This window comes from Leiobunum rupestre, chromosome 4, assembly GCF_980474605.1.
Source record: "Leiobunum rupestre chromosome 4, qqLeiRupe1.1.hap1, whole genome shotgun sequence".
Lineage (NCBI taxonomy): Eukaryota > Metazoa > Arthropoda > Arachnida > Opiliones > Sclerosomatidae > Leiobunum > Leiobunum rupestre.
The window spans coordinates 10,374,425-10,387,732 of record NC_143387.1 but is presented as its reverse complement, the minus strand read 5'-3'; the positions used below and the strand labels follow the sequence as shown (position 1 = coordinate 10,387,732).

Sequence of the window (13,308 nt, the reverse complement as noted above, 5' to 3'; positions counted from 1 at the left end):
TGAGGCCGTCGTAACTACTACGCCGTCGTCCGTTGTCGTCACGCCGCTGCCGGTCACCACGGACCTGCCGCCAGATGATACTAATCCTAGATCAACCACTACGCCCCAGCGTTATAACTTTCGGCCGCGAACGTTTCGTTCAAATTATAAAACTTGAACATTTGTAAATAAAGACTCAATAAAGATCCTCGGAACAAAACCTAACGTTTCAATATTTTGAAAATTGTTAGGAATTAACTGGTGCGCGACGCTGGATGTAACGAGTTCATTAATACATCCATGGTTTATACAAGCCAAATTGCCAAGCGTTAGCTTCAACGTGTGGGATCTTCACGACCCACGTGAGTCGACATCGGAAATTTACTTGAGAGGAGAGAGGAGGAGGGTGGAGCGCTAGCGCACCAGCAAACATACTAGCAGCGCCTCTCGCGACCCTAACCTTTTTTCGCGGATTGAGGCGTACGTGGCGTGTCCAGGGTTTACCCTCTCTTCGTCTATGATTCACTTACTCTAAAATTTTACCTTCCCTGTGCGGCTGTGCCAGGGAATAAAATTGCAGGTATCCTTCAAGCTGTAAAATTTTGCTACGCCATACAATCGATGAAGGATAAAAGGCTTGTTTCCAATCAAACATGCCCATAAAACTTGCCGAAGAAGCTAAAACAAGATTCCATAAAGACTATCGGAAATACTACACTTTGCTTATTGATGAGGTGAAAATCAAAGAGGACTTGATATATAGAAAAAAAATCAGGATTTTGAATACTAATATAAGTTACCCTTTTGGCAAAAATCTATGTTAAAGAAATATGAAACTCAAGCAAAAATAAAATAAATTATTTAAATTAACAAAATTATAGATGGCTGCCCAACTTCAGATGCAAAAGCTAATTTTCTGGTCGAACAAATTATGGCTTTTGGGGTAAAAAGCCCTCCTTATTTAGAGGCCACTCTTAAATTATATTGTGTGATATTCAAAAAGTCACCCAGTGCGTATTGCTTCGTACAAGAGTTGGAAATTTTGCATTTACCTCATCGAACAACACTGAAGAGGTACCTCGGAGAAGCGTCATGAGAAGACGGAACCACTTCATTAGTTAAACTAAGACTACTTGCAGAATCTGCTAAACTGACGAATGATCACGAGAGACTCTTTTCTCTAATTCCAGATGAAATGGCTATAAAAGCCAAGCTGGTATATGATAGAAACATGGACAGATTCTTCGGCGATACTAATCTCTCTTCTAGGGATACAGACCATACCATAGGAGAAAAATTGGCAACGAATTAATTATGTTTTGTCTTTCAAGGGCTTTCCACCAACATTCGCTGGCCAGTTGCCTATTTTTTTTCGTCAAAACTTGATTCGGATCAACTTGACAAAGTGATGTTAGAGGTTATAGCCGCCGTGTAGGAGTGTGGTTTTATTGCGAAAATAATAATTTCCGAGAATGCAAAAACTAACACAGCGGACTTCAAGAAGCTAGGTACCGCTGCTTTACATCATCAAATTTCACATCCTTTAGACTCAAGTCGGATACTTTACTTATCATTTGACCAAAGCCACATAATTAAAAACCTGCGAAATCTATTTTTAGCTAGATTTTTCATTTACATCGATCTTCGTATAGACTCCGCTTTTAAAGTGAAATTATATGACATGTAAAAACATTCAGTGATCAAGCCAGTCAGGAATTTAACGAGAAAAGTACTTTTCCTTTCATGTGTGTAAAGCAAAATGGTCATCTGTTCACTACCTAACTGTAAGCAGAGTGATAGCAAGAAAGTAAAGAAGCGCTTACATGACCAAGAAGAAAATATAAGTTTTCATTTGTTCCCTAAGGAACCATTATTGCGAAAACGATGGATTGCTGCAATTTTTTCCCTTAGTGACAATGAAGATCAAACATTCTATGAAGAACTTATAACTAGTAAAGGAAATGCTAAGATTTGTAGCAAACACTTCAAACCATCAGATTTTAGTGTATCAACACGTCAAAAAAGATTATTAGTCTATGCTGTACCTCATCTTGCACCTAATGAATTAGATACTTTCATTATACAACCTCAAAAAACTCTAAAAGACAATAGGAAATACTCCCAAGAATAGTGTACCAGTCACCCCTGTTCTTCAAGCAAGAGAAAAACTAAAAAAGGCTCTTTTCAAAACGCTTAATACAATTAATGAGGAAGATTTAAATTTAGTTAAAGAGAAGCAGTGCAATAATACAAATTCAGCTAGTTCTGAAATTTTAACTAATGATAAACAAACTGTGATAAATAACTCTCTGTATGTCAAAGCTTCTTCTCGTGCCGCAGCTAGTCCTCAAGTCGCAGCTACTCCATTAGTCGCAGGTGCCACTTTGATTTCATGGAGAGATGCTACAGCTCAAGCTTCACCTATTGTACGAAAACCCCGGTATGCCACCTCAAATCACAAATATATAAGGGACAATTATAAATTAAGAAAGCAAGTGGAATCTCAGCAAAAAATTATAGCAAGCTTAAGAGAAAAAATTAAGGAACAAAAAGAAGAAAATATGAGAAAAGTATATGTTCAACTAAGAAAGATTATGGGGGCTAGTGGTGATGTACAAGTCAATTTTCTGATTGAGCAAGTAATTGCTTACGGTAAACGGTCTTTACCCTACCAACATTCTACTTTGAAAATACGTTGTCTTATTTTTAAGAAGTCGGCTGCAACATATAATTTCATACGAGATTTAAACATTTTACATTTACCCGAAAGAAAGAATTTCTAAAGACCGTCTCATTGCTGAATATTCCAAATTAACACACCCAAATGAAAAATAAGGATCACTTATTCATGATGAAATGTCCATCAAGCCAAGGTTATTGCATGACCGAAATATGGATAGATATTTTGGGGAAACAACCACATCAGAAAAGGATGGAATAGGTGACCACCTTGCTACGCATTTGCTGTGTTTCTTATTTCAGGGCCTCTCAACAAGGTTTAGGCTTCCAGTGGCTTACTTTTTTACCAGTAATCTATCAGCAGATGACCTTCACAAAATCATGTTAGACGTAATTAAAACAGTTGAAGACAGTGGATTTGTAGTAGTCCGGGTTGTATCGGATAATGCCAAGATTAATACCGAAGCCTTTAAAAAGCTATCTATTGATGGACAATTAAACCATGAAGTTGTACACCCTTTGGACCTTGACCGAAAATTGTACATTGCATTTGATCAAAGCCACCTGATAAAAAATATAAGGAATCAATTTCTTGACAGAATCATGGTGTATATTGGGCTTTTGATTAATCCTAAGTTCGTTACGGACCTTTACCATGCTCAGATTAAAGCACTTATGAAACCAGTTAGATTTCTCACAAGAAAAATGGTATACCCTTCAAGTTTCAAAAAAATGAATGTGAAAAGAGCAGTTTTTCTGATCTCACTTCCAATGACAGCCGGTGAAGATAAAGCTGATTTGGAGTGTACTATATATTATATGGAGATGGTCCGTAAATGGTTCGAGTTGCATGATATTCATAACAAAACTTACGCCATCCACATGAGAAAGGAAAATAAACTCCCATTTGAGTCTATAGACGATGAAAGGCTTCTATGGCTAACTGAGGAGTTTCTGCTTTTTATAGAAGCAATACAGACCAATGCTACAGCGTATGACAAGAAGACCGATTCACTGATGAAACTTACGAAGCTCTGTTAGTGACCACTAAATCCACTGTGTCACTGGTCAAGTATTTACTAGATAACGGATTTCATTATGTATTTACAAGAAAACTGTCTAGTAATCCAATAGAGGATTTGTATAGCCATATAAGGAGCAGTGGTGGGTTTAATGACCAAATGGATGCTCGCGCCTGTACTTTAAGTATTGAGCACCATTTGAAAATTGGAATATTGAAAGCATCAAGTTCGTCCAACTGTGGAAATGGTTCAAGATCAACCCCATATGGTTATGCTCATTAACTTTGGATATAATTAAACTGTTATTAATTATTGCTTGTCTTACTCGTTGCCACTAATCATGACACGAGATTTGGGGATATTTCACCAATCCTTACACCGAAGGCCTCGACATCAATCAAATTGCCAGTTCACTTACTAAATATCGTAAATGAAATAGAACAAACGAGTCCAAATGGTACTAGCATATTAACTATATTGGTCTGAAATAAAATTAATTTAAAAATTTCAATATTCCAGAAAGCTCAGTAGTCTCAATTAAAAATTGCTCGGTTGGAGGGTATATTGTAAAATGCGCTGAAGAGAGAAGTGACTGTTTGTTTTGCCTCGAGAAAATAACGCAACCGCAAACCTTATCTCCATTATTCGCTTTGATTCATGCCGAAGATAGAGGAGGTCTAAAATACCCCTCTCGAATGTTAATCAAGTTATTGGCTTTAGTAACTGATTTTGTGCAATTTTCCCTCGAGTACAAGTGCTTGAAACCTATGTACAAGAAATATTGCCTTCCTTGTATCATTGTGTGACAGTAAAGATCTACACACTTGAACAAGAGGTCATTTTTGTAGCCGAGATTATTGTTTTAGACAGTGACGACGACGATATTGTAGTGAAGGATGACGAAGACGACGTTATTCTTATTGATGACGATGACGAAAACGATGAGATTCAGCCGTCGGAAATTCCAGGTTGGATTTCCCCCTATCCAAGAAACAACGCAACCTTTTCCCCTCGTTATATTTGACATAATTTTAAATGTTTTGTTTTCTTTCTTTCTTTTAGGTGACGCGGCAGCCTCAGCCGAAACCGTCCCTCCGTCGGGAGTTATAAACGAATTTATAGAACTGTAACATGAAAAACATTAAATTATTAAACAAAACAAACCTAAGCCTTATCTTTACTCTGCTGCGTTCTAACCGTAAATCTTCTCCTCGGGGACTTGTCCTCACCTCTACATTTCCCCCTAATCTCGTTATTCCCGTGATGAGTCATCCCTACTTCCTCAACAGCGTTGGCCAAAAACAACGAGATAACTCTCTGAAGTAAAGGGAAAGGCTGGTAGGGACAAAGCCTACATTGGCCAATGAAAATGTTTGCTTTACACACTCTAATAAAGAACTTATTGGGGAATGGATATCATTACGTATTGACCAGGAAATTGTCAAGCGATGAGGTGGAAGAGGCATTTTCGCACTTAAGGGGCTCCTCAGGATATAATGATAAAACGGACGTGCGATCATGTACCCTCAGCATTGAACATAAACTGAAATTGGGAATCCTGAAAGCTTCCAGAACTTCGAATTCAAATGGAGGAAACAAGTCCCAAGTGGTTGGAAAGATTTACTTGTACGAATGTAATTTGCTTCGGTAGAGTTGGTCTAAAAACAATATTTTTAGAGCTTTCAGTTAATAGTCGTCAAGATATGAAACATACGAAAGTTTTGCTAGTGACAGAGTCAGGGCAACCGAAGATATTGTCCGTTATAGCATTAACACCACACGTAAAGCGCCTCCTTCATCAAATGGAAAAACTAACTCTTAATGGTACTATTTTCTTAGTAAAAACTAAAAACCTAAAAAATCCTTTATACTGGGTATATGAATTTTGTATTTAGACAACTGCCATACAACAATAACCAATTGTAGCATCGCACATGTTCCTTCATAGTCAGAGTAGCGGAGGAAAGATCAAATTGCAGCCATACCACAATCTCAATCGCCATTATATACCCTAATCGCTGAACAAGATAATGCTGCATTAAAATATCCAAGCTGGTTTCTAATTTCTTTGCTAAGTTTAGTACACGATTTTGTCAGAACATCCTTACATTTATTTCCTCGAAGTCAGGTGCTTGCAACATATGTAAATGTAATTTTACCGTATTTCTCTAAACCTTTGGTATGTGAGTGTGGGGGCAGCTCTCTACCGAAAATTATGTTAGAAAAGTTTTTAAGACCGATGTTTTGCAATCTGATAAAAATGAAATAAGGAAAGAATAAATAAATAAAAACCTTTATCTAGAAAAGTATTAAAAGTTTAATAATTTCTGCATGTGTGGGAACGTAGAAAATGTGATAAAATCATTTTATATTAAATTTAAAATCAAAATAGAAATTTAATGTTACTATTATTACTGAAGTTTGTGATAATAAAAGTATTATTTCTGATTAAATGATTGCTTTTATTTAGAATAATATTCAATCCAATACTAAATTCCCAAAAATTTTAAACTTCTAGTTTGAAGTAACTCTTGATCCCGCCTTCTATTAAAATTTCGGGCGCGAGTAGCCAAATATTTGAAAAGTGAAAGACAAGGAAGCACGCCACCTACCGGTCTTTCGTGCGTAATATTCTAAGCTCCTGTCACCCCCTAGCCAGCGCGTGCACAGGCCTTCTTTATAACGTAGGCATCGGTTTGCTGGTGCGCTCGCGTTCCACCCTCCTCCTCTCTCCTCTCTAATCAATTTCCTGTGTCGACTGACGTGGGTAGTGGAGACTTGGATTCAAATTCTTAATTCAAGGTGAAGATTCCACAGGTTTAAGCTAAGGCTTACCAATTTGACTTGAATAAACCATGGATGTAATAATGAAGAGACAGTGACGTAAAAGAAACATTAAAACAAGAAGGCCCAGTACCCCAGTTATTTTATAGAAAGACCTATTGTCATAAAATGTTGTGGTTCTGATACATTTGCATTTAATCAGGGCCAGATTGACCTATAGGGCGATCACCCCATGTGCTGTAGCCTCAATAAGCCAATTTTTGGTGCCCAAAATAGGAACTAAGGATGGCACCGTAAATTATGTAGCCTCTTCACTGTTAGTAAACCAGTCCGGCCCTGCAGTCAGTTAAAATCTGCAACCCTGTTTATCACTAATTTAAAAACAATTTTAGAAAACACAATTGTTATTGCATATGTTACTTTTACTATTTGAGAATAGCATTAAGATATTTGTCTATTATCGTGTCAAATATTTGGAAGTCAAAATAGATATTTACTTATACAAAATTTTAAATATTTTTTTAATATCAAATTATTAGAAAGTTATAAAATAACAAAAATTCTACTATATACTTTTTATAAATTTATTTAATTTGATAAATTTGTCCTAAATGACAATGCGTAATACACATTATCCCATAATATCATTTATATTTTTACAAAACTTATAATCAAATGGATGTAATACTATACTTTAAAACTTATCAGCTAAGGCTTAGCAATTTGACTTGAATAAACCAGGGATGTATTAATGAACTCGTTACATCCATGAATAAACAATGAATTCAAACGTTAAGGTGAATTTATTGGTGCAATGTTTAATGTTGGCTCGATCTCGTGGCATGCAGGGCTTGCCACCACCCTCCTACGCATTGTAACCCGGCCACCTGAATTAAGGGCTTCAAAAGTCGCATGATGACTTAGGCCTTGTTAAAGATGTTGAAGGTTTTACGTTGTAATAATGGGAGAGCAACTGTTTATAGTATTGCCTAGCCGACTGAATAAACTAGGTCTAACTAAACCTAACTTGGAACCGTTAAGGAAAAATAACGATGACTTCGAAAATAAATATTTCACTTTATATTAAGAGATTTCAAAACGTCCGCGCGTGGACAACTTCAAATATACAACTGATAATTTTTCACGCTCGATAACATCAAAAATCTTCACGCGCGAGACTATATTTTTTTTCTTACCTTATATTTAGCAATATTTTTATTATAGACATTTACATATATTAATTTTTCTACACACTCCCCAGCCTTGAACAACGTTCAAACAAGTTTTAAAACTTAACATTATATTCCTAAATTTTAGTTGACATTTTCGTTATACTCTAAAGGGTACAATAATTTAACCGGACGTAATAAATTAATACCGCTTGGCATTCTAATTGAACAAAATCTAACGATCTCATCTTTACCCTTAAAAGTCTGTTCAATTCGTCCCATTTTCCACATCAGGCGTGGTAATTTATTCTCTTCAATCAAAACAATGTCACCAACTGAAAGTTCACGGCTGGGTTTTCTTTGGATTCTATGGAACGCTGATCGAAGTTCCAACATATATTCATTCCTCCAACGCGTCCAAAACGCTTCCATGAGGTTTTGCCGGTATTTAAGGCGCCTTGTAAGATCGGGCCGCTGAATGAGTTGAATGGGTGATTCCTTAAATACTTGCGATGGTAGTCCAGTTAATCTGTTACCCACCAGAAAATGGGCGGGCGTGAGGGGCGCTGGCTCGTTTGCGTCTTGCGACACAAAAGTTAGTGGACGAGAGTTGACTGTAGCCTCAACTTCGATTACCGTTGTCTCGAGTTCTTCATACGTGAGGTGGGCTTGACCCAGTGTCTTCCCCAGGGCAGTTTTAACACTACGAATCATTCTCTCAAAAAATCCACCCCACCACGCCGCACGTTCTACGTTGTATCGCCACTCGACCTTGTGTTTACTGAAAAATTCTAAAACCTCGATTCCTCTCAAATTCTTCCAGAGCAAATCCAAATCCGCCTCGGCTCTCTTAAAGGTTTTAGCATTGTCGCTAATTACTATCCGCACCATCCCTCGACGTGACACAAATCTTCGGAAACTCAACAAGAACGTTTCAGCCGATAAATCACTAACAATTTCCAAATGGACAGCACGTGTAACAGCGCAGGTATACAGAGCTATGTAACACTTGGTTCCTTGTTTCGTCAAAAGTGGTCCACCAAAATCAACTCCGCAAACTTGGAAAGGTGGCGCTTCCGTTGTTCTTATCGTAGGTAGCGGTGCCACAGTTGTTTCACATGGTTTAACTCTATATCTTTTACAACGGCCACAATCGTAGATTACTTTCTTTACGAGTTGTCGACCTTTCAGAATCCAGTAAGTTTCTCTGATTTCGACCAAAGTTTCGTTTACTCCAGCGTGATGCAATCTGACGTGGTGATATTGCACCAAAAGTTTCGACAGGTAACTCTTAGAATCCAAAATCCACGGATGTTTTTGACGATATGAAAAGTTTTCTCCAAGCAAGCGCCCACCAACGCAAAGAAGTCCATCTTCATCGAGAAACGGAGTCAACGACAGAATGTTCGATCCGTTAGGTAGATCTTTCCGTTCCCGTAGTTTTTCAAATTCAATTGGGAAGCTTTCCTTTTGATCTTGCAACAAACATAATTTCTCCGCCATTATCATCTCTTCAGCGTCAAAGGGTCCTGCCTTCTTGATTTCTCTCTTCTTGTTCTTAAAGAGTCTTAAAATCCAAGCGAGTACTCTCACGACTCGTAGAAAAGAGCTAAATCTATCTAAATCGAATAGCCGCTTTGAGACTGGTTCAACATTATTGACTAACGTCGCATTTTTTATTTCCGTCTTCAATTCGTTTTCCGCAACCTTCAAATCAGATTTTTCCATAATGCCAATGGAGTCTTCTAAATTTCCTTCGACTAAGAAAATCGGACCATGCCACCACAAGTAACTCAACGATAATTTTTCGATAGACATTCCACGAGTGGGCAGGTCGGCTGGATTTTCTCGACCTGGGCAGTGGCGGACGTTCTCGGGACTAATTAGGCGTCGTATTTCTCTAACTCTGTTTCCAACAAATTGTTTACAGTCAGAGGGCTTTCGGCGTATCCAATATAGAGCGATGATCGAATCAGTCCATAAGTGAACTGATATGGGTTTGATTGAAGATTTCTCCACTACTCTATTCACTAACCTCGCGCCTATTAGAGCACTCATTAGTTCGAGTCTAGGAATGTTTTCTTTCTTGAGTGGAGAAACTCGTGTTTTAGAAGTTATCAGGCTCGTCTGATATTTCCCGTCTTTAGTTGGGAACCTCCAATACGCAACCGCGGCGAAAGCTCGTTCGCTCGCGTCAACAAAACAGTGGATCTCGGCGTTTTCGTATCCCAAATCTGCGATTCCACTAAAGAGATATCTTGGTATTTTAATCATGTTCAAGTGCGTTAGTTCTTCGCACCAATCGTCAAATCTTCTCGATATATCCAACGGGAGTTCGTCATCCCAATCCAGTTTAAATTTTTCGCTCCAGAGTTCTTGAAAAATCATTTTAGATCGAATGGTGAAAGGGCTGAGGAATCCGATAGGGTCGAAAATTCGGGCAACTGACTTTAGAACCCAACGCTTCGTATTGGTTCGTTGCAAAACAAATTCATTTAAACGAATTTCGTCGAAGATCAGTACGTCAGTGTTTTCTTCCCAAGACAGCCCCAAAACCTTTTGCACTGAGGGTTGAGGGAGGGTGGTCAACTCGTTTACCCCGGCAGCGCATTCTCCTAGCATCTCACGTAGCTCTCCGGAATTCGTTCTCCATTTTCGCATATTCATTCCAGCGTCCTTTAGCACGATTATGACGTCCGATATCAATTTGTGGGCCTTTGATACTGATTCTTCACCAGATATGAAATCATCCACGTATAATTTTTCGTTTAATTCCTGGCAAACTTCAGGATATCGCTCTTCATATTTACGTAGATGATTCTTAATCGTAGCGTTCAGTAAGAAGGGGCTGGAATTCACTCCAAACGGCAACCGAGCGAAACGATACGTTACTAATTCTTTGTTTTCATCGTCGGCAGTACTTTGCACCCACAAAAATCTCAAGGCATCTCTATCAACTTCACGGATACTTATTTGGTGAAAAGCCTTCTCGATATCGCCAGTGAAAGCTATCGGTTTCTCTCTAAACCTAATCAAAACATCCAATAACTCTGGTAGAAGAGAAGGTCCAGTTTCCAGGCATTCATTTAGAGATAGTTCATTCTTGCCGTGTGAAGAAGCGTCGTAAACTATCCTCAATTTGGTAGTTGTACTATCCTCTCTCATAACTGCTCTGTGTGGGATATAGTAAACCGGAGTATCCGCTCTTGGAAATTCCGCACATGGCGCTTCCTCAATAATTCCAGTATCTCGCTGCTCAAGTACCACTTGGTGGTAACGCTCAAAATCCGTGGGATTTCTTCTCAAATTGCACATTAGTTGAGAAAATCGTCTCTTCGCCACTCCGTAGTTATTGGACAAATCTAACTTTCTATCGTTCCATGGGAGGGCTACTTCGTATCTTCCACCCACGTTTCGAAGATTACTCTCAAATCTATCTAGTTGCTCCTTGGCTTCTAAGTTCGGTTCGCTGTCACTCAAAATTCCTATCGAATCAGATTCCCAAAAAGCTCGCACTTGGCTCGATATTTCTTCTTCGACGCTTACTCGCAAAACAGCGACCGAGTTTACTCCGACCTCCACGGTATGTCACGCGTCGGTACCGTGAATCATCCATCCAAAAACCGTACTCAACGCCACCAAAGAATCACCCAAGCGCACTCTTTCGTCCTTTACGACGTTCCAATAGAAGTTTGAACCAATTAGCACTTCAATCGAGGAATCCGCTGTCGAAATTTGACTCTTCTCAGAGACGTCCGCCAACTTATAACCTCGCTCGGACATCTCCTTCACTATATTCCCGCTGGGAATCGCGAATACCGCTCCACAGATCTTCGGAGTTTCTATAGCGACAATTTCCACAGATTTAGTAGGATCGTACAAACTTCTTAAAATCATAACGACTTTTCTTCTGGTAACTCTTTCCGGTCTATCTTGTCCGAAAACGTGAATTTTTGTGGTCTCTTCCCCTAGCACTTTAAGGTTCAGTTTACGAGATACGTCTTCGCGTACGAAAGACAAATGACTTCCAGTGTCTAAAAGGCAACGTGATTCGTGACCCTTCCCATCGGCGCTCAATATTTCCATCTTAGCCGTCTGCATCAGCACTACGCCTTCAACTTCAGGATTTCCGCACGACAATACAACTTTCGGCGTAACATTTTCCTCCGCAACTTTGGAGTACCGCTCTGACGTATTCTGACTATTTCTCCTGGAATGCTTGACTTCTTTAGAGTTGCAAATTGAGTAGTGGTGTTTACGGCCACAATGTTTACACTGTCTGTTTCTTGCCCCGCAGTCTCTTATCATATGGTTTCTTCTTAAACACGAAAAACAAAGTCTCTTCTTGACAGCCAAATTCTTCTTTTCCTCCGTGGTAAACTTGTCGCAATCGCTTGTATAATGAGTATTACTCTCACAAAAGTTTCACCATACTGATTTTTCGGCAACAACATTGAGTGACGCGGCGGAAGGTAAAACATTTTTCTCTGAGAAAAACTTCAACGACGTACTTGTTTTTTCTTGGGGCCCCGGCTTTGGTGTTAAGGTAGGTTGTCTCAAAGCGTAAGCGTGTTCTCCGCTTACGATTTCTCGCTCCAGAAAACCCATAATCTCGTCATATTGCCATTCCGTGTCGTGGTTCCGACGAGTTCTGCTAAACTCCACAACGATGTCTTCCGGTAGACGAGTTCCGAGCAGGTGACTTAAAAGACTTCCGTAGGTATCCTTGGGAATGCCAAGAGCCTCCAAACTTCGCACTTCAATTTCACAACTGTCGTATAACTGACGAAGAGCCACGATTTCCGATGATTTCTTAACTGTTGGCAACTTCAACAGACGTTCCATATGCGAACTGATTATTAAATCCTTACGGCCAAATCGTTCCTTGAGATGGGAAATGGCGATTTCGTAGTTAGCGGCGGACAAGCTCAATCCGGATACGACCTTGGCGGCGGTTCCTTCCAAGTAGCCCTTGAGATAGGTGAATTTATCTATGGCGTTGAGGTGATTGTTTTTGTGGATAGCAGTCTCGTACTGGCCCCAAAAGTTCTGCCAAAGCGAAACTTCGCCGTTAAATTTGCATATTTCCAGCTTTGGAAGTCGAACCGGTGGACCGTGAATAGCTGCTGGAATGTCCTCGTTGTTAACATCGCGATGATCTCGGACACCAGTTGCCTTCTTTTCGAGCCATGTCATTCCTCTGTTCTTAAATAGCACCACTCTATCCATATATTGCTCCGTCTCGGTTATCTCGATCTCAAATTCACCTTCGTCAGTGATCAAGTCTTCAATCTTGTTGTCTAGTTCCACTAATGTTTTGAATTTGGACTGCAATTGCCCAACAGCATCTTCAAGCTCTTGTACGTTAGGCTGATTCTCATTCAATTCATTCTCTATTACGTCCACAATTTTGGTGGTAGTTCTTCGGGTAGTTTCCCGCTTCTTTATAAACTTCTTTTTCTGATCTCCAGCCATCGCAGCTTCCAAGTAGGCACGTAAATGACGTTCCCGGGTTTTGGCACCAAATATGTTAAAGATGTTGAAGGTTTTACGTTGTAATAATGGGAGAGCAACTGTTTATAGTATTGCCTAGCCGACTGAATAAACTAGGCCTAACTAAACCTAACTTGGAACCGTTAAAGAAAAATAACGATGACTTCGAAAATAAATATTTC

General features: G+C 39.2%; 1 protein-coding gene across 1 annotated transcript; it reads right to left on the bottom strand.

Annotated features, from left to right (window-relative positions):
* Positions 1–7,777: 7,777 nt before the first annotated feature.
* Positions 7,778–13,108, bottom strand: LOC149946297 (uncharacterized). Its single transcript, XM_090170715.1, has 4 exons — positions 12,068–13,108; positions 11,236–12,013; positions 7,843–11,118; positions 7,778–7,800 (listed from the first exon to the last, which is right to left on the bottom strand). The coding sequence occupies exons 1-4, from the start codon at positions 13,106–13,108 to the stop codon at positions 7,778–7,780; spliced, it is 5,118 nt and encodes a 1,705-aa protein (XP_090026841.1).
* Positions 13,109–13,308: the final 200 nt, after the last annotated feature.

Excerpts from the sequence above, each read along its gene's own strand:
- LOC149946297 (XM_090170715.1), bottom strand. The coding sequence starts at position 13,108 with ATGGCTGGAGATCAGAAAAAGAAGTTTATAAAGAAGCGGGAAACTACC. Across the intron at positions 12,014-12,067 it reads ATGTTGTTGCCGAAAAATCA|TTTACCACGGAGGAAAAGAA; the intron begins GTATGGTGAAAC and ends GATTGCGACAAG. Across the intron at positions 11,119-11,235 it reads TTTTGGATGGATGATTCACG|GAATTTTGAGTGACAGCGAA; the intron begins GTACCGACGCGT and ends CTGATTCGATAG.